This window comes from Lotus japonicus, chromosome 5 (assembly GCF_012489685.1).
Source record: "Lotus japonicus ecotype B-129 chromosome 5, LjGifu_v1.2".
NCBI lineage: Eukaryota > Viridiplantae > Streptophyta > Magnoliopsida > Fabales > Fabaceae > Lotus > Lotus japonicus.
The window spans coordinates 12729394-12752821 of record NC_080045.1 but is presented as its reverse complement, the minus strand read 5'-3'; the positions used below and the strand labels follow the sequence as shown (position 1 = coordinate 12752821).

The 23428-nt window shown below is 37.8% G+C and overlaps 2 protein-coding genes across 2 annotated transcripts; one reads left to right on the top strand and one right to left on the bottom strand.

Annotated features, from left to right (window-relative positions):
• Positions 1-2089: 2089 nt before the first annotated feature.
• On the bottom strand, positions 2090-2656 carry LOC130719086 (uncharacterized). The gene has a single exon (XM_057569729.1). It carries the CDS (start codon positions 2654-2656, stop codon positions 2090-2092), a length of 567 nt encoding a protein of 188 aa, XP_057425712.1.
• Positions 2657-10167: 7511 nt separating this feature from the next.
• LOC130718458 (serine/threonine-protein kinase-like protein CCR1) lies at positions 10168-13138 on the top strand. Its single transcript, XM_057569053.1, has one exon. The coding sequence runs from the start codon at positions 10409-10411 to the stop codon at positions 12737-12739; it is 2331 nt and encodes a 776-aa protein (XP_057425036.1). The 5' UTR covers positions 10168-10408; the 3' UTR covers positions 12740-13138.
• Positions 13139-23428: the final 10290 nt, after the last annotated feature.

Here is a 23428-nt window from a genome sequence, read left to right as displayed (position 1 = left end):
TGACACCTATGCTCTTAGCTCCTTTAGGAAGTGAAACTAGCTTTCAAGTATTATTCTTCTCAATTGAAGCAATTTCTAGGTCCATAGCTTTCTTCCAGTGCTCACTCTTAACTGCCTCCTGAAAAGTAACAGGATCAGCGATAGGTGTCAAAACTGCTGCTGAGAAACTATAGCTTTCAACATCTTGAGCCTCATCAATTACAAAACCAAGATGCTCCTCATCTTCATCTAACTCTTCTCCACTGACAAACTCTCTCATCCACACAGGCTGATTAACAAACCTGCTTCGACCTTTCCTTTCATTTGCTTCATTTGCTTCTTCCTCATGATCTGGATGCTGAACAGTGTTGCCAGGTGTGGTTCCATTGGTTGCCTCTTCATTTAGAGCTTCATCACTAGCATGTGGGACAAGAGTGGGTGTAGTTGGACTGCCATCTTGCCTTTCTTCAGTATCACCCTCATCATCAAGCTCTTTTATTCCCTCATTTCCTACATTCCAGTCCCATTTCTCATGCTCAGCAAACACCACATCCCTGCTGATAATGATCTTCTTAGAGAGGGGATCATAGAGTCTATAGGCTTTGGACTCAACACTAATGCCTAGATGCACACACTTAACACTTCTATTATCAAGTTTTCTTCTCTGATTTTCTGGGATATGTGCATAGGCAATGCATCCAAATATCCTAAAGAAATGCACAGAAGGTTTTCTACCACTCCATCCTTCTTCAGGTGTGATGTTCTTCACAACAATTGTAGGGCTCCTATTCTGGATATAAACTGACCAATTAACTGCTTCTGGCCAAAATTCTCTAGGCATTTCCTTGTCTGAAAGCATGCACCTGACCATATTCAGAATAGTCCTATTTTTCCTCTCAGCTACTCCATTTTGCTGAGGGGTATAGGATGCTGTGAGCTGTCTCCTAACTCCACTGAGTTCACAAAACTCACCAAACTCCTTAGAATTGAACTCTCCCCCTCTGTCAGTTCTTAGACAACCCACTTTATCCCCAACCTCATTTTCAACAGTAGCTTTAAACTTCTTAAAAGTTTCAAGAGTAGAAGATTTCTCACTAAGGAAATAAACCCATGTTTTTCTACAGAAATCATCAATAAAAGTGATGAAGTACCTCTTGCCAGTGTTTGATTCAGGCTTGATGGGACCACAGATGTCTGGGTGTATCAACTCAAGTCTTTGAGAAGCTCTCCATGTGCTTTTCTGTGGAAAGGGGTCCTTATGCTGCTTCCCTTTGAGACATTCATCACAAGTACTCTCTGTCTCTGTTAGCACTGGTAAACCATTCACCATGGACTTTTGTACAAGAGTCTTCAGTCCACTCATGCCCAAATGCCTATATCTTCGATGCCACAATACATTTTCATCCATGGAAGTTGTTGTAAAGCAATTTGAAAACACTACAGTTGCAATAACTGCAAACATTCTATTTGAGGACATTTTCGATTGCATAATCAAACCCCTTTCAGGATGATACAGTCGACACCAATTCTAACCAAAAGAGATACTGAGACCCTTTTCTTGGAGTTGTCCTATGCTAAGAAGATTATTCTTGAGTTCTAGAATGTAATATACCTCAGATATGATCTGGTTCATTCCTCCAATGTGAAGCTTTATCTTCCCTTTTCCCTTGACCACCATCTTTGAATCATCACCTAGCCTCACTGTGGTAGTGAATTCCTCATCAATTTCATGAAACCACTCTTTCATTCCACACACGTGGTTGCTGCATCCTGAGTCAAGGAACCAGACCTTGCTCTCATCAAGAATGTTCCTTTGGTTATCCTCTACCTTAGCCATCAATAACACCTCTTCATTGTCTTCACTCATTTCTGCATAGTTTGCACTCTCCTCCCAACTTGGACACTCATACTGGAAGTGACCAAGTTTGTGACACTTGTAACACTCTACAGATTCTTTATTCGCAGATCCTCTTCCTCTGCCACGTCCACGACCCCAAGAAGATCTTCCTCTGCCCCTTCCTGGTTTACCAGAACTCGAAGCTTTCAACGCTTGTTCTTCTTCTCTATAGCCCTTCATTCGCTGCTCATGAACCAAAAGACTGCTTTGAAGCTAATCCACCGTCAGTGTGCTCACATCATTGGATTCCTCGATTGAACATACCACATAGTTGAATTTTTCGGTCATGGACCTCAGAATCTTCTCAACAATAAGGTTTTCTTGTACAGACTCACCTTGAATCTGCATCTTGTTGACAATACTCAGAGTTCTGGAAAAGTAGTTATTAACAGATTCCCCTTCCTTCATGCCAAGAATCTCAAATTCATGTCTTAGGGTTTGCAATTGGGCGCGTTTCACCTTGGTTGAACCTTGAAACTTCAGCTTCATCGAATCCCAGATATCTTTCGCCGTATTCTTGCACAGAATTGTTTCCAATATGCTTCGTTCAATCGATTGAAACAGGTAACTCTTGGCCTTCAAGTCCTTCACCTTGCGATCATCATGCACCTTGGTTTGTTCAGGGGTTGGATTTGCTGGCAAGGTTGGGATTCCATCTTCCACTAAGCTCCAATACTCCTTTGATCGAAGTAAATTCTCCATCAGCAACGCCCAATGGTCGTAGTGGCCATCGAATTTCGGTACCGCCGGTTGCGCAAAGTTTGCGTCCTTCTCCACCATGGTTATGACTCGTCTTCTTCCTTGTACTCACAATCACTCTTCAATTTCAAGAACTGCGGTTCTCTCTTGGTTCAGGCCCCTTTCGGAGCTCTGATACCAATTGTAAACTCTAGCAGAAAGCTCTCAATGCTATGGATTCTGTTTAACAAAACAACAACTAACTTTCATTCATGACTTAACGGTATTTATACAATCAACAATTGACCAACTCTAGTTTACCCAACTCTGGTTAGCTAAACTAAAGATAACTAGCTCAAGTTTACACAATGGACTCGACTAACTCTAACAAAAGGTTGGTGTTTAATTCATGTGATACTATTAGCTTAAACTTAATTATTAAATAGTAGACTTTAACTCAAAAACAAGGTTGAACATCTGAATACTAATACTAGAATCTCTGAATGACTTGAGCCCATAGAATATGACATTGGCTACCATGAATGCCAATTAAATGGATTTCCCTTCAATTCTTCACTATTTTCATCCAATTTCATATACATATATAGTTCTTGTTTTACTTCAAGTTCTTCTGATTTTCTATTAAGTTGATTCTGTGTTATTACTTGAATCAGTACTCATTAGAGTATTGAACTGTTGAGTTGTCACCGAGCAACTTGTATTTCTTCTCAATTCCCACGTTCGATCAATGCTTGATCACCCAAGTTATCACTAATTTGTTGGTGGTTCTTCAACTTGAATTCCCTCAAGTGGTTGAGCTTATTTGAACTTATGTTATAACAAAGAGCTGACGCATGTGTTTGAGAGGGCTTTTGTGAATTATTTATGACCTACCCATAAATTGTTTTGAGCTATTTCTATAAGTTGTTTGGAATATATATCTTACAAAAAAAAAGATTTCTGCTTATTTATAACCTATTTTTAAGGTCTCGTTCGGGGTGGTTTTTTATTTTATGTTTTGAAAGTTTTAAAAACCAAAACTAGTTTTCAGTTTATAAATCAAGTTTTTGTTTTTTTTGTGGTTTTCAGTTTTAAAAAAGTTGTTATCAACTTTGTAAATCCCCAATAGTTACAACAATTATTAACTTTGTGAGTTAATGATAATGGGTGGCAGCTGTGACATGATAATGGAGGGGTCAGGTAGCAGCGGTGAAAGTGTTTTGATGCTACCTAGTGGGCACTGGCGGTTGTGGAGGTGGTAGCGGTGGTGAGGGTGGTGACGCCAGGGAAGTGGTAGTGCGAACGTCGGTAACAGTAGTAATGACGGTGGATATGACTGTGCTAGTGGTGAATGTGTGGTGGTGGAGGGGGTGTTACTTAGAGGTTGTGATAGTGGTGGTGGTGATAACGACGTGGTGGTGGCAGCGACGTGGTGGTGGTGGCAGTACCGATTGTGGTGGTGGAGGTTTAGTGGAGTTGCCAGTGGTGGTGGGGTGGAAGTAGTGGTGTTAGAGGGTGGTGGTGGTGGCAACAATAGTGATGGTGGTGATGATGAACGTGGTGGTGGTGGCGCAAGTGACAATGGTGAAGTGATCGATGTGGAGGCGATTGTGGAGGTGGTTGTGTTGGAGGGTAGTAGTGGCAGTGGAGGGTGGTGGCGGCGATGAAGGTGGTTGTGCATGGTGGTCGTGGAGGGTGGTGGCAATGTTTGTGCCAACGGTGGAACTAGTGGAGGATGCAGGTGGAGGCGGTGGTGGAGGTTGGCGGCGACGGTGAAGGTGGTTGTGGTGGCGGTAGAGGGTGTTGTTGGTGGCAGAGATGGTGATGGTGGTAGCAGTGGTGGTAATGGTGGTGGGTGGTGACGGTGGCGGTGGATAGTGATGGTGATGAAGTTATATGTTATTAAAACTAAAAACCAAAAAACAGACTAAAACGATTTTGAAATTCAATAAAAGCTCACTTTAGCTCCATTTTTGTTGGGCACGTTTTGTTTTCAAATTTGCATTTGAAAACTAAAAACTGGCCACCACTCCGAATGACCACTAGTTTAATTTCAATAAATTTCTTAAAATAACTTATCATTAAGAACTTATATGATAAACTCTTATGACCATAAGCATTTAGTTAAGTTATTTTTAAAACACAGCATAAAATACTAAAAGATAAAATAGCTTATTTTAGCCTGTGAAAATGCCTAAGACATTAGAGTTTGTAAACCACACTAAACTCTCAAGAGGACCATTAGCTAAGCCTCAAGTTATTCATTAAAAACCATTAACAATAATAACATTAGATTTTGGAGATAATGATCATTTATATATATATATATATATATAATACTTAATTATCTATTTTAAAAAAAATTGTGGGGCTATTGTCTCCACACTCCAACACATGGATATGTCCCTGGTGTGAACAATGCTTAGACACTAATATCTCATGCTGAATCTATTTTCTATTAAAATAACACATTACAACATTAATCGAAACTTGAAAATCAATTATAAATGCTATGATATCATACAAATTGACTAAAGAATTGAAGTTATTTGATAAGGACGGATGAATGATATATTATTCTTCTTTAATTTATTCAACCTTCTTTCCCGGCTTACATTGGATTATATGATCAATCCATGGTTACACATACATTCATAGGAGTAGTTGCGGGGTGTCTCGTAGTGGTAGCTAGCATGACATGAAGATGAGATATTGATGAGACACAGGACGGTGGCAGTGCATGCATAGTGATATCATTCCACCATGGCAATAAGCTAGAGACAAGCCAAAATGAATTACGCAATGAGATGAGATGTGTCTCATCTATATATGTCCCCAACCCATTCCCATTCTCATCCCAAGTGGAAAACTAGAATAACAGAAATGATTTGTATACACACTTACAGTGTTGATCACCAATTGACATACGAGCAGTAGCAGTAACAAACTACAACAATCTACGGTTACAGAATATATGAAAAATAGAAAAAAAAAATATTTTGACAGTTTGAAACTGCTGCATATATATTGCTATAAAACTGTAAATTTATTTTATGAATTTTAAAATCGTATCTAAACACTTCTTATATATATTTTTACACTATTTATATTTAGCGGCAGTTCAAAACCAGTGTATATTAAGAAACACCATGATTTACATATCAGTACTGCTACTTTCAAAAAAAAAATACATATCAGTCTGTTAGAATACAAACCACATTCTGCTACGTACAAATCAAATGCAGCACACCACATAAAATGTAACAAACGACAATCTAAGTGGAAAAACCAAAATAAGTCACAAACAATACTAAACTCAGTATATAAAAATAATTTAAACCCAAAACCACTTATCCGCCCTTTTCTTTAATCCTTCAAATCTCTTGATCGTTAAATCATAAGATCAATCAAAATCATAATAAATCCGTCAATTATCTTAACAAACCACTAGAATCTTGATCATTATATTGTTTATTGTACATGGTGTGGCTGGCTATTGCTGAAGATCTTTGGACAGGGTCCACAAAATTTGTATAATTTGGAAGCAATTGGACTCATTTTCTTGGTGTAAAAAGGACAGGGACCCTTCTTACATGGGTTTGACCAATGGAAGTGCACATGCAGCCGCAGCAGCAGCATAAGCAAGACAGCAACCCAATTGTTCAAGTTGTTTGTTGCTATACCCCACAGGGCACCAATAGACATCCCAGTTTCAACTTCAAACATGTCTATCTTTTTCAGTTAGTTTATAATCATGAAATTAATTTTTTTGAGATTCTAATATCAAAATTAAGTAAGTTTGTCTTTTCCAACAATTCTTCACATACACTACCTAAAAATTGAAGTTTCAACTAAATATTTAAGGAATTTAACTATTTATTAGTTATACTAGACTGTATTTATTTGTGCAAACCTTAACTCTTGAGCTAACTTTTGGGTTGAGTTACGCCTCCTTCACATTCCATTATTATTATTATTATTATTATTATTTTTATTAAGGGAGAGGACAGACAGCTCTGACCGAACATGCACGTGATCCAATCAGCTGTTTAGAACTTCTAGGTCATTCTAACAACTGCATGCATCTCACAGTGAAATATTAATCAAGGGTCATAATAGTTAAATTTCTTGCTCTAGATCTATGATGACAACGAACGCAAGAAAAGCAAAACTGCACTATATTATTACTCCATTTAACAAGATAAATTAAAACAACTAACATGGTTCAGATATGGGGAATTTTTAGTGAAATATTTTAGTGATATTGCGATGTGACACTAGTATATTTTTTTCTTAATTAATGGAGAATCCAAGGGACTATATTTTTGCTGAAAGAATCTTGGTTTTTTGAGATACATTTTTTCCTTGATCTTTTATCTAGAAGCTATTTTCTATTTATTTGAGATGTCAATATTACATGAATAATAATTAATGAACAAGGGTAAGGATCATCCAAAATCCTGAAAAAACACCCCACCAACAAAACCCCTAACAAAACCCCTACCAGGAACCCTACTAGAAAGTTCCCCTTTGATGAAGTTGAAAAACAGTGACAGGATCGACTGACAAGGGATCATATCAAGCCGCACGACACATACAGAGAAGAAACCCAACCAGCCAAGCAAACCGAAAACTCCAACAGCCTAAATCCTACAACCCCCCCCCCCCCACATAAACACTATAGAGCTGAGACCAGGGACCAAGACAAGGAAAATAAAAACAGGCAGAAACCAGTAGCAACTGGCGACGGCGTCGCCGAAACTCCAAATCACCTTCAAATTCGCAGCCACAACGAGTCTCGAGGAAGCATCCTACCACACGGTCAAAACTCCTTCCAAGACCACAGAAGCCGTACGAAACGCCACCACTGCAACTGGGAGAGAGCAATTTTAAATAATATAATAAATTCTTTTTATTTAGTCCTATTATATTATAATTATATTTAATGCATGTTTCTAAATAATTCTTTTGAAAATTATCAATAGGGATAGAAGAAGGCAAGGGTCATAAGGGTGTTCATAGGAACCTATTGTTAGACCAAATTAATAAATAGATAAGTTTAAGATTTTTAAAAGTTTAATTAATTTTAAATATCATACATAGGTCACTAAAAAAGCCTTACCAACCTCACTAGTCAACCTATTTAAATAAATATAATTAATATAAATATATTTATTATTTTTATATTGGATTTTTATTATAATATCTTAGTATTATATACACATATTGGCTTTTGTGTCTCCAAAAGATGGCTCAAGCAATTAGAATTAGGGGATGTATGAGTTGGGTGGAGGAGGGCTAGGGTTCAATCCTTGGAGGGTGCAATTGATCTTTTCGATTTACCAAAAAACATATTGACTTCTATATATGTTTAAACATGTTATACTATATAATTATTTGACCATATAAACCTCTTTAGAAATCGACTGATGACCTATTTATTTTGACTTTATTAACAATATAATGATTTTAATATATTCAAACTTGTTAGCCAATAATTTTGTTGATATGTTTACAAATATATTTGACAATCTATTCAAATGTCTTATTATAAAATAATGAAGCTTTTAAATAGGTTGTCAGACTAGGTCAGACTTTCAAAAAGATCAGACTTCGGCCTTACATTTTTTTTATAACATATAATAAGCCTGACTTAGCTAGCCCTTAAACTTTTTAAGTAGGTCAGACATACTTAAACAAAGTTTAGCCTATTTCTAACCCTAACAATGGAGAAACCTAAATTAAATCAGATGACAAAAGTAAAAGTTTAGGGAAATTTCTTCTATTCATTATAATTTTGACTTCATCATAATTTTAGAATTAGTTTTTAAACAACACTTAAATTTTAATTAATAATTGTTCATACTTAAAATAAATTATTTAAGTCATTTGTCACTTTATAAATGGATTTGCGGATTATGTTTTATTCACCTCTCTTTTCCAGTGAAAATGAGTGATATGATACGTGATTTAACAGAAAATGCAGAGAAAGATAAGAAGAAAAATGTGTGGAAATGAAATGAGAGATAAAGTAGAATGTGAATGAATATTAACAAATATCACTAAGAGCATTTTATTGTCATAATGAAAACCATTGGAAAGTCAATTACCATAAAAAAGTCCCTGAAATTTTGACTATATTAATTCAAGTTGTTATATATGCTGTGCAGTGCTACATTGATTGCTAAAAGAACGCATTGAAGTGCACAATTACGTAAAAAGTTGCACATAATTCACTGCCAGAAATGAAGAATCCCACATGAGAAGATCCCTTTGTCCTTTTAGAAAGTTTACAGAGCTCGACCAATCTAATGCAATGGATTTGGAAGTTGAATGTACACTCACCCACGCCACTTTCTTCCCCCCTAACTGGTTCCAGGCCCCATCTTCCGCATACCCATAAAATAAACAGTAATAATATATGAGTATACAATTTTTCGGGCTGACACACAATTAACATATGAGTTACTGACGAATTTTATTTGAGACAAACATCTACCACAAATATTTGTGGCGTCTATAAACCACTACTAACACATATATCGATTGTGACGGTCAAAACCCGTCAAGAACTCATACGTCAATTGTGTGTCCAGGTCATATTATATGTTTATTTATCATTTTTGGAAAATACAATCTCTTTTAGTTTAGGTACTTGCCCCACACAAAGTGACCAAAACCTATTCATTCAGAATAAAACAAACTTTAACACTTAAACTCTTCAGAGTAGGCCATTTTCTAAATGAACCAAATAAAGAACAAGCAATAGGGCCCCTGTTGGTACTTCTCTAGCAGTGGCATGTCCACCATTAATTCTAAACCATAATCAATTATGAAAGAAATTTATATAAGTAGATTTTCAGTTATTTGAATTGATTCTGACAAAAAAAAAATAAAGTAGTCAAATGATTAATTACGAGTAAAACTAAAAACTGAAAACATTTATTAGCTCATATGACCAGTGCTGTATTTAATTTATTATCTTCTAACAGATTCATTAACATCATATTATTATACTAAAAAAATGAAAGGAGGTCAAGTAAAACTAACAATACAAAAAATACATTTTGACTTGACTGGACATATATATAAATAGTCAATTAGTCATGGAGTTACTTTGAAAACCATACTTATATTATACTCCTTCCGTCCCTAATTATAAGCTAAAGTTGTAAAAATCACACTTATTAAGAAAGCCTTAATTGATGCATTGGTTTTCAAAAAAAATGTACAATTTTCTATGTTTACCCCTATTTATGATAACACTTTTTCATCATTGTACTACTAATGGTGGTGCTCCACTACCAATAAATGCAAGGGTGAATATGGAAAGAAATATTAACTTTTGCAAGGTTAGCTTATATTTAGTGACACAAAAAAAGTCTCAATGTTAGCTTATAATTAGGGACGGAGGGAGTATTATATTCATTATTTTACTATTAATTTATCTTTTTATATTCATATTAGAGACAATATTTTACTATTAAATAGCATTTTTTGACTTGAAAAGCATAGATAGCATTAAAATTTGGTCAATAATTGTAGTAAAAAGAAAGATGAATGAAGATGACAGTAACTGAACTAGCTAGTCTGGTATATTCAGGTTGTAACGGTCGGAGTATGACTGTAAATAAAGAGACACCCACGTTGTTTCATTGTCATCATTCATCACCACCAACTTCATCACATAAACAACAACAACAACAACACTCATCACAATCACAATCACATTGTTTTCTTAACATCTAAGCTTTTTCTGCAAACACCATCATCACAAGTAGCAGTAGCAGCAGTACCCTATTGGGTACACGTCCATGACACTAGTAGAACAAGAATCACAGTACTGTACCAAACATGCAAACTCTTCAGTTTCATAGCCTCTCTCACTTTCTCTATATCCTTGTCCTGTTTCTCATTTTAAGCTCCCGTGGCGCCGAAGCGTTCGGCGCCATGGGACCCATAGCCGCGTCGTTCGGAGAAGACCAGGTCTTCTGCGCGATCGACGCGAGCGGGAAACAGGACGTGATCTGCTTTGGGAAGAACATGACTTCCCCGTCGTCTCTTCCTTCGCCGTCGTCCTACGTCAGCAGTATCCCCGCCATGTCAGCGCTCTCCGGCGGGGAGGGGTTTCTCTGCGGCATCTTAGCGAACACCTCGCAGGCGTTCTGCTGGGGCGCGTCGTCAACGAGGCCGAGTGTGGATCTCGTCCTCGTGCCGCCGGCGTACCGGAGTGTAGCTTACTCCCATATCGCCGCCGGGGAGAGTCACGTCTGCGCCGTCAGCGGATCATACTACGCCGCTGATCACGTTTCCGGGAGGGTTGATTGCTGGGAAATCGCGAAGAATGGTAACAACACCTTGGTGGCGAGGATGAATGGATCGTTTTTGGATCAATCCGTGGCGAATCTGGTTGTGAACCGGGTTGTCTCCGGCGAGGGGTTCACCTGCGGTGAGGTGAGCACCGGCGGGCTGGTTTGCTGGGGTCCCAATTCGGCGAACTTGGGCGTTTCCAACGTGACGGAGAGTTTCACCGCTTTGGCGGCGGGGAGGAACGCCGTTTGCGGCGCTTTCAACTCCACCGGCGAGTTGAAGTGCTGGGGTGATCCGGGTTCGTTTTCGGAAACTCCACCTGATGATGTTCGGTTCGTGTCTCTATCTGCAGGTGGATACCATTTCTGTGGAGTTAGAGAAGATAACCATGGTGTGGAATGTTGGGGTAGTTTGATCAATTCCTCTGCAGTTCCCAAAGGTAATGGGTTTATGGCTATTGCTTCTTCTGAGAAAACTACTTGTGGTGTTAGGGAAGATGATCTTCTTCTCGATTGTTGGGTTGTCAACGCTTCAAGCCCCGATTTCGATCCCCCTTTGGAGCTTTCGAGCCCCGGTTTATGCAGGGAAAGTGCTTGTGGAAATGCTGAGTTTGCTTTCAATGTGAGTGTGCTCAATGAGCAAGATTTGACTAGCTTGTGTGCTAAACAGGATTTGAGGATTTGTTCGCCTTGTGGGTACAACTGTTCAAAAGGTTTCTTCTTGTCTAGTCCTTGTACTCGGAACGCGGATCGTGTTTGCACTGCTTGTTCTCTTTGCCAGAATAGCTCTTGTAGGGAAGTTTGTGGAGGCCATTCTTCTGCTGTGTGGTGGCATTGGCCTCATATCCGTAGATATGTGATCATAATTGGGTCTTCAGTGTTGTGTTTCTTGCTGATTTTGACTTGTGGGTGTTTTCTCACCAAAAGAAAGCAAGAAAAGGGGAAAACAAAGAAACAATCCAAGTCTTGCATAGGGAAACCTGAGAAGGATGATGATGATGATGATGTGAATGTTGGTCTTCACTCTTCTACTTCTGTTGCTTCGTGTCCCGGGGCGCCTCAGGTTTTCAGGCTTTCTGAGCTGAAAGATGCTACCAATGGGTTCAAGGAGTTTAACGAGGTTGGGAGAGGAAAATATGGTTTTGTTTACAAAGCTGCTTTGGCTGATGGGAGAGTGGTTGCTGTTAAGAGAGCAAATGCTGCAACAATAATCCACACCAACAATCGGGACTTCGAAACGGAATTGGAAATTCTGTGCAAGGTTCGCCACTGCAATGTTGTTAACTTGTTGGGTTATTGTGCTGAGATGGGAGAAAGGTTGCTTGTTTATGAGTTCATGCCTCATGGGACACTCTATGATCACCTCCATGGTGGCCTCTCTGCTCTCAATTGGAACCTCAGGCTGAAGATTGTGACGCAGGTCGCGAAGGGTCTTGAGTACCTTCACAAGGAAATATCACCTCCAATTGTTCATAAGGATCTCAAGAGTTCAAACATTCTCTTGGACTCAGAGTGGGGGGCTAGAATTTCAGACTTTGGACTCATTGCTTCAAGTGACAAGGATCTTAACCAGGACCTGAAAAGCGATGTTTACAACTTTGGGATTGTGTTGCTAGAGATTCTAAGTGGAAGGAAGGCTTATGAGAGTGACATTACACCACCCAATGTGGTTGATTGGGCAGTGCCTTTGATCAAACAGGGTAAAGAAGCTACTATAATTGATCGCTATATTGCTCTTCCAAGGAATTTTGAACCTTTGCTTAAGCTTGCTGATATAGCAGAGCTTGCTGTGAGAGAGAATCCAAGTGAGAGGCCACCCATTTCAGAAATAGCATCTTGGTTGGAGCAAATTCTGAAGGATGGATTGATCTTATAGCACTGATGGACATTGCCATTTGAGACTACTTTATCCAACCATGATATCAATGCTCCTCTGCAATTGTAAATTGTTTTGAGCTTGATGTAAATTGCTTATCCTTAATATTTCTTTGGGTTCAATTTTTCTTATATAATCTTCACAAAGTGAAGGACATGGCATTACTAGTGAACCATACAAATTTGTTTATCTGTACATGCTGATCTGAAATTTTTTCCTTACAAATAAGCCTGCAGAGTGAAGACCATTTGAAGGATACATATACAATCATTTACATGTGTAACAGTGGCAGAATAATGGTCGCAATAGTCAATAAATGTGCAATTTTGTTCTTGCTTAAAACCTCTTGTCTAGTGATGTAATGTAACTACTGGGAATTGTTATTGCCTATACTTTCCAGCAACACCGTGTTTATTGTTTAGAAGATATTTGTTGTGTTTAATTTTCCCCGCAAGCTATCCCACCGCCAACCGCCATTGAGGTTTAGCACTTGAGACTCGGAGATCACATTAGCTTGGTAGCAGCCAATAAATGTTTCTCCATACACATCTCACCCAGGAATCAAACTTTGAATTAAATACTTAAGAAGTCCAACTATCTACTAATTGTGTTTCACCTTTTTGATATATTTGTTCTGTTTGGTGTTTAGAAAAGTGCAAAGATTGAACAGGTAGTGCAATTATAAATGTTCTGGAAACACTAAATTACCTAATTGGAACGCCGTACTCAAATTAGAACAACTTGAAATTATGGTCATTTTTTTTCAATTATACTGTACCGTTTGACTGAACTTTTTCTATCATAAAATGTACTTTTAAGCTAATGTTTAAAAATAAGAGATATAAGAAAAAAAGTAAAGTTGTTTGTTAATTTTTATTTTTATAGCTTAAAAACTACTTTTAATTTTTAGAAAAAACTTGTCGCTTTTTAAATTCACGACAGTGGGTGGTTGCATTTATACGATGGTGGAGGGGTCATGTTTCAATGATGGTGAAGCTCGATGGTACCTAGTGGTGGTGGTAGTGGTGGAGGTGGTTGCTGGAAGGTGGTGGTAATGGTGGCGGCGGTGGGGAGGTAAGTAAGAGAGACATTGTAAATAAGAGCACGATACAATGGTCTTAGGGCAACCTTAGCAAACCCATTACGGTTTATTTTAAAAAAAGCTCGCTCATTTAATTTTTTTCTTAAAAATAATTTTTTTTTATATTTCTTTATAAAAAATAATAAGTAGCTTATTTTAAGAGTTTAGTACAAATCGCAATTAGCTCTACTTTAACTTAAAAATAAGTTGTGTCAAACACTGTTTAAAAATTGACTCAATGAACTTCACATATCATATCTCATTTGTATTTTTTTTAAACTCTCATTGGTCATTTGTCGTTAAATTTGCTTTAAAATAAAACCGAAGAACTAACTATCATCCCAAAATCTCAATATTGGATTTTTCGATGAATGGGGCGGGTTTAACAACCCGAACTACAGGCCTCTATAATAGATCGTAGAGGCACTATCAGACAAAAAAGGAACTGAACAAAAACCAGGAAGTGATTGAAACCTACAGAACCCAATCCTCGGATCCAACCCAAACTTTGCTAGAGCATCCACCACAGAGTTAGCTTTGCGGAAGACATGCCCCCAAGTCACTTGCACAAAGGTACGCAAGATCCGGCGAATCTCCTCCACCATTGAAGCACAAGGGTGGCTTGCAGCACACCCGGTAGAAATCATACTGATGCAGGTCGTAGAATCCAACTCGATAACTACTTGCGGAATGCTTCTCTCTCTCACCAAGCGCACCCCTAGCAAAATCCCCCAAAGCTCAGCTTGAACTACCGAGCAAACACCCAGATGTTTGGAGTACGCAGCCACAAACGCACCAAAATGGTCCCGCACGATGCAACCACAAGCTCCCAAACGTGACTATGAGGAATGAGCACCATCTCATTGTTGGATGAACACACCTTGGTGTTAAATTTGCTTTAAAATAAAACCGAAGAACTAACTATCATCCCAAAATACCCTTGCCTATCAAAAAATCCCAAAATACCCTAACTTTTCTTAGGTTTCAATAATGCATGAAGATGTTGGGATATTGGTTCCACTCTCACTCTAATTAAACTCAATATATGAAACTTAGATAAGACATTTAATATTGACCAAGACTTAATTCCTTCACTTATTGGCTATAATTGAGCTCTTCATTAATTTTCTTTCAGCTTAATCAAGACTTACAAGAACTTTGAGATTTAAGAATCAACTATAAGATCCATTGAATTTTTTATGTGGCACATGTATTAACATTCTATTTATCGTTCATAATCCCAACTTGAAAGTTCAATCATGAATGGCTAAATTAGAAAATCTGAGAGCAAAAACATGTTTGTAGATTTCATTAAATAAGAAATCTTAGTTTATATTCAAAATTGAGCAACATGATCGTTTTAACCAAAAAAATAATCGCTCGACATAGATCAAAATTGTAGAAAAAGACAGAGTCGTTAAATATTAATTTACACATCGTAAATGCATAAATTCTCTGTTTAGAATGTCCATGTATTTATAGATTAATTCGACCCGAAAAAAAAAAAGAATGTCCTTGTGTCTTATAGAAAGCATGGCCCAAACAACCATATTACATGGAAGGCCCAAAAAGAAGTTGTCCAAGCCAGAATGGATGCATCATTTTATTTCACAATTTTCTGTTTTTTTAAAGGCATTTTTCTGTTTTTTTTTTACTGGCAAAGGCAATTTTCTGTTTTTAAAAGCATGTTTGAGGTGGTTTTTAGTTTTTAAATGTAAAGTTAAAAATAAAATGTGTTCGAAAAAACAGAGATGAAATAGGTTTTGACTAAATTTCAAAACCACCTCCACCTGGTTTTAAGATTACGATATCCTTTTTAATTTAAGTAACATGTAACATCATCAGCACCACTACTCACCTTCACCACAACCACCACCACCATCCTTTGCAACTACCGCCATCTCCACCGCCACCACCACCATCACCGTTGCCACCTCCACCGCCACGACCCTCCACCCCTTCCTCCAAAGCCACCACCATCCACACCTCCTCCGCCTCCGCCACCTCCACATCCACCACCACCTCCACCGTTGTGTCCCTAGCTTGGCCTATTTTTCTTTTTTTCCTTCCTTTTCCTCCTTGTATAGTTTTGGGCACCTATTGTGCCCTTTATTTAATATAATTACTTGGCCTTACAAAATTAACATCTCCGCCGTTATCATCACCACTACCGATGCCACCACCACCCTCCAACATCACCATATCCACCTCCAGCACCGGCGCCAACTCCATTACCACCACCACCACCACCATTTCCACCCCCACCATCCGTCACAACCACTACTGCTGTTGCTACCACTAGGTAACATTCAACTCCACCACCACCACCTTCATCGCGACCACCACCGTCGCCACCATCACCGTCGGTGATGACACCACTACTGCACTACCACCACCATCCTCTACCACTACTACTACCACCACCGCCACCTCATCCACCACCCCAGTGGCGGAGCTATAAATTTTCTGAAGCCTGGGCAAAAAGCGGAAATGCACACGTGACACGTTAAAAAAAAATATATATTTTTTCATAAACTGAAATAAAAGACTCGTCATTTTGCCAACAAAAGTATAGGTGATTCAATTTTCTAAAATCTCTCATATGAAATCCCCTCCCCCCCACCTCAAATCCTTTAATCTCTTGTCATCTTCATTCTTCTTCAATATCTGTCCATAAAATCCGCCATCATCTGAACCTTCGTACTTGTCACGCCAAACAACGAAGATGAAGGAGCTTGCGATTCGCGGTGCATCGCAACTCTTTCTCCTTCTTCCACTAAGAACAAAGAACTACACCGTTCTTCCACAAACGATCTCTTTCTTTCACGAACTGGTTCGCAACAGATCAAAGAATCTGAGTTTGCAACCTGAAAGCAAGTAGGTTCTTGTCTGTGTCTTGGTCGTTCTTGATGATTGGCAGAAGTGGAGGGATAGGATCACTCGATCAGGAGGCTGGAAAACCCAAAAAAAAAACCCACCATAATCCTTTGCTATGCGTGTTTTATTTCTTGTGAGGACACTTTGGGCTGGTTGTTCGGGGTAGAATTTTCATGTTTTGGAATCATAAGGCTTAAATTGGTGAGGGGCTAGTGGATATCAATTTGTTCAATGCAATGCCAGTTCTGGCTTTCGTTATTTACGAGTGTTCTATTTATTTTTACATGAATTTAATTTTCTGGAAACAATATAAGAAAATAATGAAGATGATGGAAGAATGTTTGAAGGTGATGAAGAATTCTATGGAAAACTCAGAAAACGTTGGTTTTCTAACGAAATATAGGCAATGGTTCAATTGTATTGACGAAGATAACATGTTGTATATAAGTGTGTCCCTAGGAGGTCGCTTGCATATCTTTTAATGTACAACCATCCCATGACTCTTATTCAGATTATCTTAATTTTTTCTAGCATAAATTTAAGCTATGAGACTTTCAAAGTATTCTTTTAGAGAACAGAAAAATTAAGGTAAAATGGTGAATAAGATACGGAACAACCCACAATTTGGAAATATTCTTCCTTTGTCGGTAACTTCCATCTTTGCTCTATTTCTTTTTACCCCAATTTAATTTTCTAGAAAAATTTAAGAACTAGATGAAGATGATGGAAGAATGTTTGAAGGCGATGTAGAATTCCTAGAAAATCTAGAAACCTTGATAACCCATAAAATGTTGGTTTTCTAACGAAATATAGCCAAGGAACCAATTGTATTGACGAGGATAACGTGTGGGACTGAAACTTCTAATAAAATCCTTTAGAGACTCGTCTTGCACAATTCAAATTCATGGGGATCAAATTTGCTTTTATGCCTTCTTATTATATAATCAAAGTAACTAAAACATTCCTAACCATAAAAAATGTTTGGACTTTGTAGATTAAGGGCAAAAGAAAGGCCCTGTACATTTGTGTGGAGTTTTATAAAGCAAAATGCAATGATGAGAAGTTGGATACTATCACTTCCAGCATCTTTGCGTTGTTGAAGTAACTTCAGGCCCAGTATGAATTTAAGCAAGATATAATTTTACCTGATTGTGATGCGCTGAAGTACCGCGATACTGCTAACGAACCAACCCGAATAAAAGTTACAAGGGAGGTTGAAGAGATAATTAGAAGCTCTTCCATGGATGATATTGTAATTGTATACTACTCTGGCCAAACGAGCCCAAATCCCCCACTACTGTGCTTATCCAGTAATGAGACAAAGTTGATGGCATAACCTTGTTAATGAGATAAAGTTGTGGGGGCAATAACGGGTTATTATTAAAATAATACTAATATGTGCTACTAAAAAAGTTATTGGGGGCATAACCTTTTAAATATATCCTTCCTTGGTCGATGGCAGTACAACTAGTAAGATAAAACTCTAAGGAAACAATAGTATATTATTAAAACATGACTACTCGCATGTATTTTGGTACAAACTTAGTGGGGTCAGTGCCCTCATGACTTGCTAAGTAGATCCTTGCCTGCTTCGTATCCTAGTCCAAATCCATAACAAAAGTAGGAACGTCCTCATCGTCATCTGATGCCTCATCATCTGCAGCACCATCCTCATCATCTGACGCCAAACCGTGGCTCATTTCAGTCACTTTCTCTTCGGATCCTGATTTTCCAGAGCCATCAGATTTTGCGGATGATGATCCTCTACATTTTGTGGAGGATGATCCTCCATAATTTGATGAAAATGATGGAAGTATGTTTGAAGGTGAAGAATTTTACCTCCCCAATTTCCTCTCAAATTTTCCTCTCAAATTTCCCTCCCATTTCTCTCAGTGATTTTCAATTCTCACTCCACCATGGCTTCGCTAGTGGTTTCCTTAATGTCTCCCCCTCACCGCCGTGTGCTTCCCCTGAAACCTTACCATTGTTGTGTGTTTGTGGCTTTTGCATCCTCCTTGTTTCTAGCTCCGACAGTGGACTCTCTTGTCCAAAGCCACCACTATCCGGCGGCCATCTTCACCCCGCAGGTGTAGGGCTCTATACCGTGGGGGTTGCTGGTTACACGTTGAAGATCCGCCATGAAACATTCCTCACTGGTGGCTTCGGCCTCACCTATGGCTTCTGGGTGACTAACACCTACGGTTATGGGGTGGCTGCGTTAGTTCTCTCTACACCGCCACCACAACGCACACCACCACCCCCACCACCCTCCTCATCATCACCCCACCCCCATCGCACCTCATCTTCCATTCTCTTTAGGGTATTATGTGTTGATTATGAAATCAATTGGGATGGTGGTTGTATTTTCTTTCTTGGGGGAATTTGCAATTTGAGAATGCATAGTGGTTTGATCAACAATGGATTGATAGGAAGTGTTATAGGTTTCACACGTCACTTAATCCCTAACATCTCTTCTATCAAGTCCCTGCCCTATGTGATCCTGAGCCTTTCATTAGCCACGTTCCTGCTCCTGATCCACACTTAGCGGACTACATCAAGGGTAAAGTTTGGGGTGGTGCTGTTGTTGGTGCTGCTGAGGTTGATCTTGCTAGTACTGCTGGGGTTGACGTTGTCGGTACTGCTGGGGTTGGTGTTGTTGCTGCTTCTGGGGCTGGTGATGTTGTTGCTGGGGCTGGTGATGGAACTCCTTGATTACGGAGAAGAAGAAGAAGAAGAAGCCTCCTTTTTTTTTAATAAATGTAATTACAATACACGTGTAATGTTTCCAAAAAGCTGAGTTGTGAGTTGTGAGTAATGAGCCTCCTTTTTTTCTTTCAATATAATTACAATACATTGGGGAAGTTTCTCTTCCCTACTAGAATCAAGATTATGTCTTCCTGTTTCAAACGAAATATTTGAAGTTGATTTAGAATTCGTTGGATAACCCAAAAAAATGTTAGTTTTCTAACATAATATAGCCAAGAGACCAATTGTATTGACGGAGGATAACTTGTGGGACTAAAACTTCTAATAAAATTCTTTAGTGAGTAGTCTTCCACAACTCAAATTCATGGGGGACCAAAATTTATTTTAAGCCAGTTTAGATTTAGATCTTAGATAACCTTTTGAAATTCTTGGTAGTAAGATTATGAAAATATTCATATTAAATTTCTCCTTTTATTCTTGATCTTACTATTCCATCTTAATTCCATCGTGTCTGCTATATGCTCTCAGATTTCTATGGTGCCTAGCTATACGGTTTCAGCTTTTGTAAAAGGAATGATCATTTTCTTCTGTAACGTTATTCAACACATTTATCCTTGACCAACACTTAACACTTACCAAGATTGTTTTCCTCCTCCCCAACTCTATTACCCATAATAGTTCCGAAACTATTAACCAGAACTTTATGTTAATTTTCAACAACGAGTATTTAAAATCTTTTTGTATGTTTTGATGAAAACAAGAATTGAGTTATAAATATATGAGAAAAAAATGCACTAAAGATTATTTTTTGAAATTTCAAATACATTGACTTGAGTAAGACATCGTCTGTAAGGAAATAGAAACATCATCTACCCAAACTACTTGAAGATTGTATCTCACATCAAGCTGGCATCGCCTACCACTTTGTTGTTGAGGAGGAGGAGGAAGAGGAGGAAAACCTCTAACGTTAATATTCTAAAGAAAGAATAAGAAGAAGAAGAACCTCTAACGATAATATTCTAAAGGACTGTAAAATGAAGAAGATGAAGAAGATTGAAGCCTACTGAATAATTATCTCCAAGTCTTCATCTTTTCTTTTTTTAAAAACTCAAATCTCTGTATAAGCTTAAACACATTTTTAAAAAGTAAACAACGCTCAATTCTTACTTTTTTTTATATATGTCTTTATATTAATTATAATAATTTTATGTATCATATTTGTGCTTTCTAAATTTTGTTTGTTTTTGGGGTTAAATAAGCACTTTACTCTCATATTTCATGTCATCTATGAATTTTTTTCATCTCAGATATATCCATCATCGATAGTAGTAACTAAACCTCTTATCAAGGATGTATCATTATTGTCAGTATTGAGTCTTTTTCTTATGCTATGTAGGTTAAGTCTATTAGGCAGATTTTTGGTGTAGTGTAATGATGATATGCAAAACACCATTAGATAGGTTGCTTTTCGAGAAACAATGTGTTGTCAAGTTGTAGCAAAAGTCTTAGCTTACTCTATGAATTATATATAAGTAAGCTTTTCAATGAATGAAATATTAACCTGTTGTTATTTTTACTCTCATCTTAGATCCTAAAACCCAATAAACGGTATCAGAGCTCCTTAATCTTAAGAAGACTATGAGTGAGAGAGAAAAACAAGTGAGGAACCCTCAACCCATAAAAAACACAAATCAAGATGGCATCTAGCAGCACCTCCTTGCCTCCGATCTTGTATTGCAAGAGAAAGCTATAATTTATGAGCTCCAAAACTGAGAACTAGTCTAAAAGCTCAAAGTTTATTGGATATGGTAGAAAATAACAACAATCCAACCCCAATAGCAAACAACCCAACAATAGGTCAGATAAGGTTGCACAATGAAGATGTGGCTAAGGACGGAAAAATACTATCATACAGGGAGCAGATCATGATGAAGTTTTTATCAAGATTTTGAATCTTAAAACAACAAACTAAACTTGAGACGAACTCAAAGAGGAGTTCCAAGAAAATGAAAGAACAAGAAAGATGAAGGTTTTAAACCTTAGAAGAGAGTTTGAAACCATCAAAATGAAAGAATCATAAAAAGTGAAGGAATTTTCATATAGACTTTGAAAAGTAGTCCAGAAAATCAGATTACCGAGTGAAGATCTTAGTGATAAAAAAGTGGTGGAGAAAATTCTGGTGTGTCTTCCGGAGAGATTTGTGTAAAAAATCTCCTCTATTGAAGAAAGTAAGGAGTTTTATGTTATTTCATTAGGATTCACTTAAGTTATTTAGGTTGGTTCTCTTATTCTATCTTCTAGTTAATCTTTTCTTTTTTGTTTTACTTATTTTCCTTTATTGTTATTGTTATTTTAGGAGAAGATGTGTAAACAAGGAGCAAATAAAGGGAGAAAGATAGGAATTTCGAAACCTGGAACAATCTGGATTTCTTTGTGCCAGTTTTGCACCAATTTCCTCTTGCATTTCGCGCAGACGCGCCAGGGAAGTAGCTGCTGGAAAGTTTTGCGCCAGTTTTGCGCGAGTTCCTTCACAAAGTTCGCGCATTTGCGCGAAATATCAGCCATACTCTATTTAAGTGCGTTTTAAACCTAGTTTAGGATCTTTTCATGTGAGAACTTTGGAGAGCTGTGTTTTTGGGTTTTTCTTAGAGTTTTACGTGGTTCTTTGTCAAGATTTTGAGGTTTGGCATGAATTTTGATTTGTTTCCATGACTATGTCAGGCTAAATCTTCTTTTGTGCTAGGGATAGATGAAGTTATCTCTTTGATTATGTTTGGATTCGTTTCGGTTTCTATATGAATGACTATATTCTGTTCTTGAACTTCTCTCTTGCTTTGATTGTTATCTACTGCGCATAGATTGTGTTGCTTGTTTCTATACAATTGGAAAATTGATATGGACTAAGGATCTAGAGAGGAATTGGATTTTGGTCTCTACACCTTAGGGATAAGGTTAGCAATTAATCTATGATTTTCTGATATTGAACTAAATCTCTAGTTAATTAGGATTAGGTACTAAGGGATTAGCTGTCACTAATTAGCTAGAAGGAGAACTTGACTAAGTAATTAGCAAGTAATCACATAGACATAACACCTTGAAAGAGTTTAGTCGAATTCATATGTATTCGGAGCGGGTACATGCATAACGAGGGTAACAGATTCAATTCCCTAGTGCAGCTTTTCTCCCAAAGTTTTCAAAACAACAATCGTTTATTTGTTTGTCTTAATTTCTTTTCATGATAATCACAACCAATCAATCCTCTATTTTTATCTTTGTTTTTCGTCATTGCAACTGAATTGCTAAAATTAGAAGTAAACTTCCGCAGTCCCTGTGGTTCGATCTTTTTATTACTTCTAGCAATATGTACACTTGCAGATTTGCTATCAAAGATCTATGAGGACGGAAGAGAAAGTTGCAGCTGAAGATTCCATTGTGGCAAACAACAGAGGAGAAGGTTGGAAATGAAAATATCCAACTTGCTCTCTTCGTAAGAAGACCAGTCGTTCTACAAATTTATGTTGGTACAGACTAGGATTGAAGTTAGAGCCTGCAATCAGCTTAGTCATGTGGAGAAGGTTTTCAAAAACAAGGCAAACCAACAACAACAACAACAAAAACAACAACAACAACAACAAGCACAAGTTGTTGAGCTACATGAAAAAAAAGGAAGAACATTTGTTTGTTGCTTCTTGCTATTCAGCAAAATACATGATGCAACATTTTTAAGGAACTTGATCGGTCATACTTCTCCAAACTTACCATTGGCAATAGAGCAAGTGTTGATGTCTGAGGACCAAGATTTATGTTGGAACAACAACACGAATACAGATCAAGAGTAGAGAGAAACACACGAAAGCTTTGTTCATGCTGTTCGGCCAAAATGCCTACCTCTGCGACTATAGAGCAGCTATAGCTCCGTTTATTGATTCTCTTCTGAATACAATTAATTAGGGTTATAGTGTTACAAGCTTATACAGGGATACTAACGATCAAGTTTACAATAATACCCCTAAACCGTACCGCGG

Bases quoted from the DNA above. Each gene is read 5' to 3' on its own strand.
- LOC130719086 (XM_057569729.1), bottom strand. From the start codon at position 2,656: ATGGTGGAGAAGGACGCAAACTTTGCGCAACCGGCGGTACCGAAATTC.
- LOC130718458 (XM_057569053.1), top strand. From the start codon at position 10,409: ATGCAAACTCTTCAGTTTCATAGCCTCTCTCACTTTCTCTATATCCTT.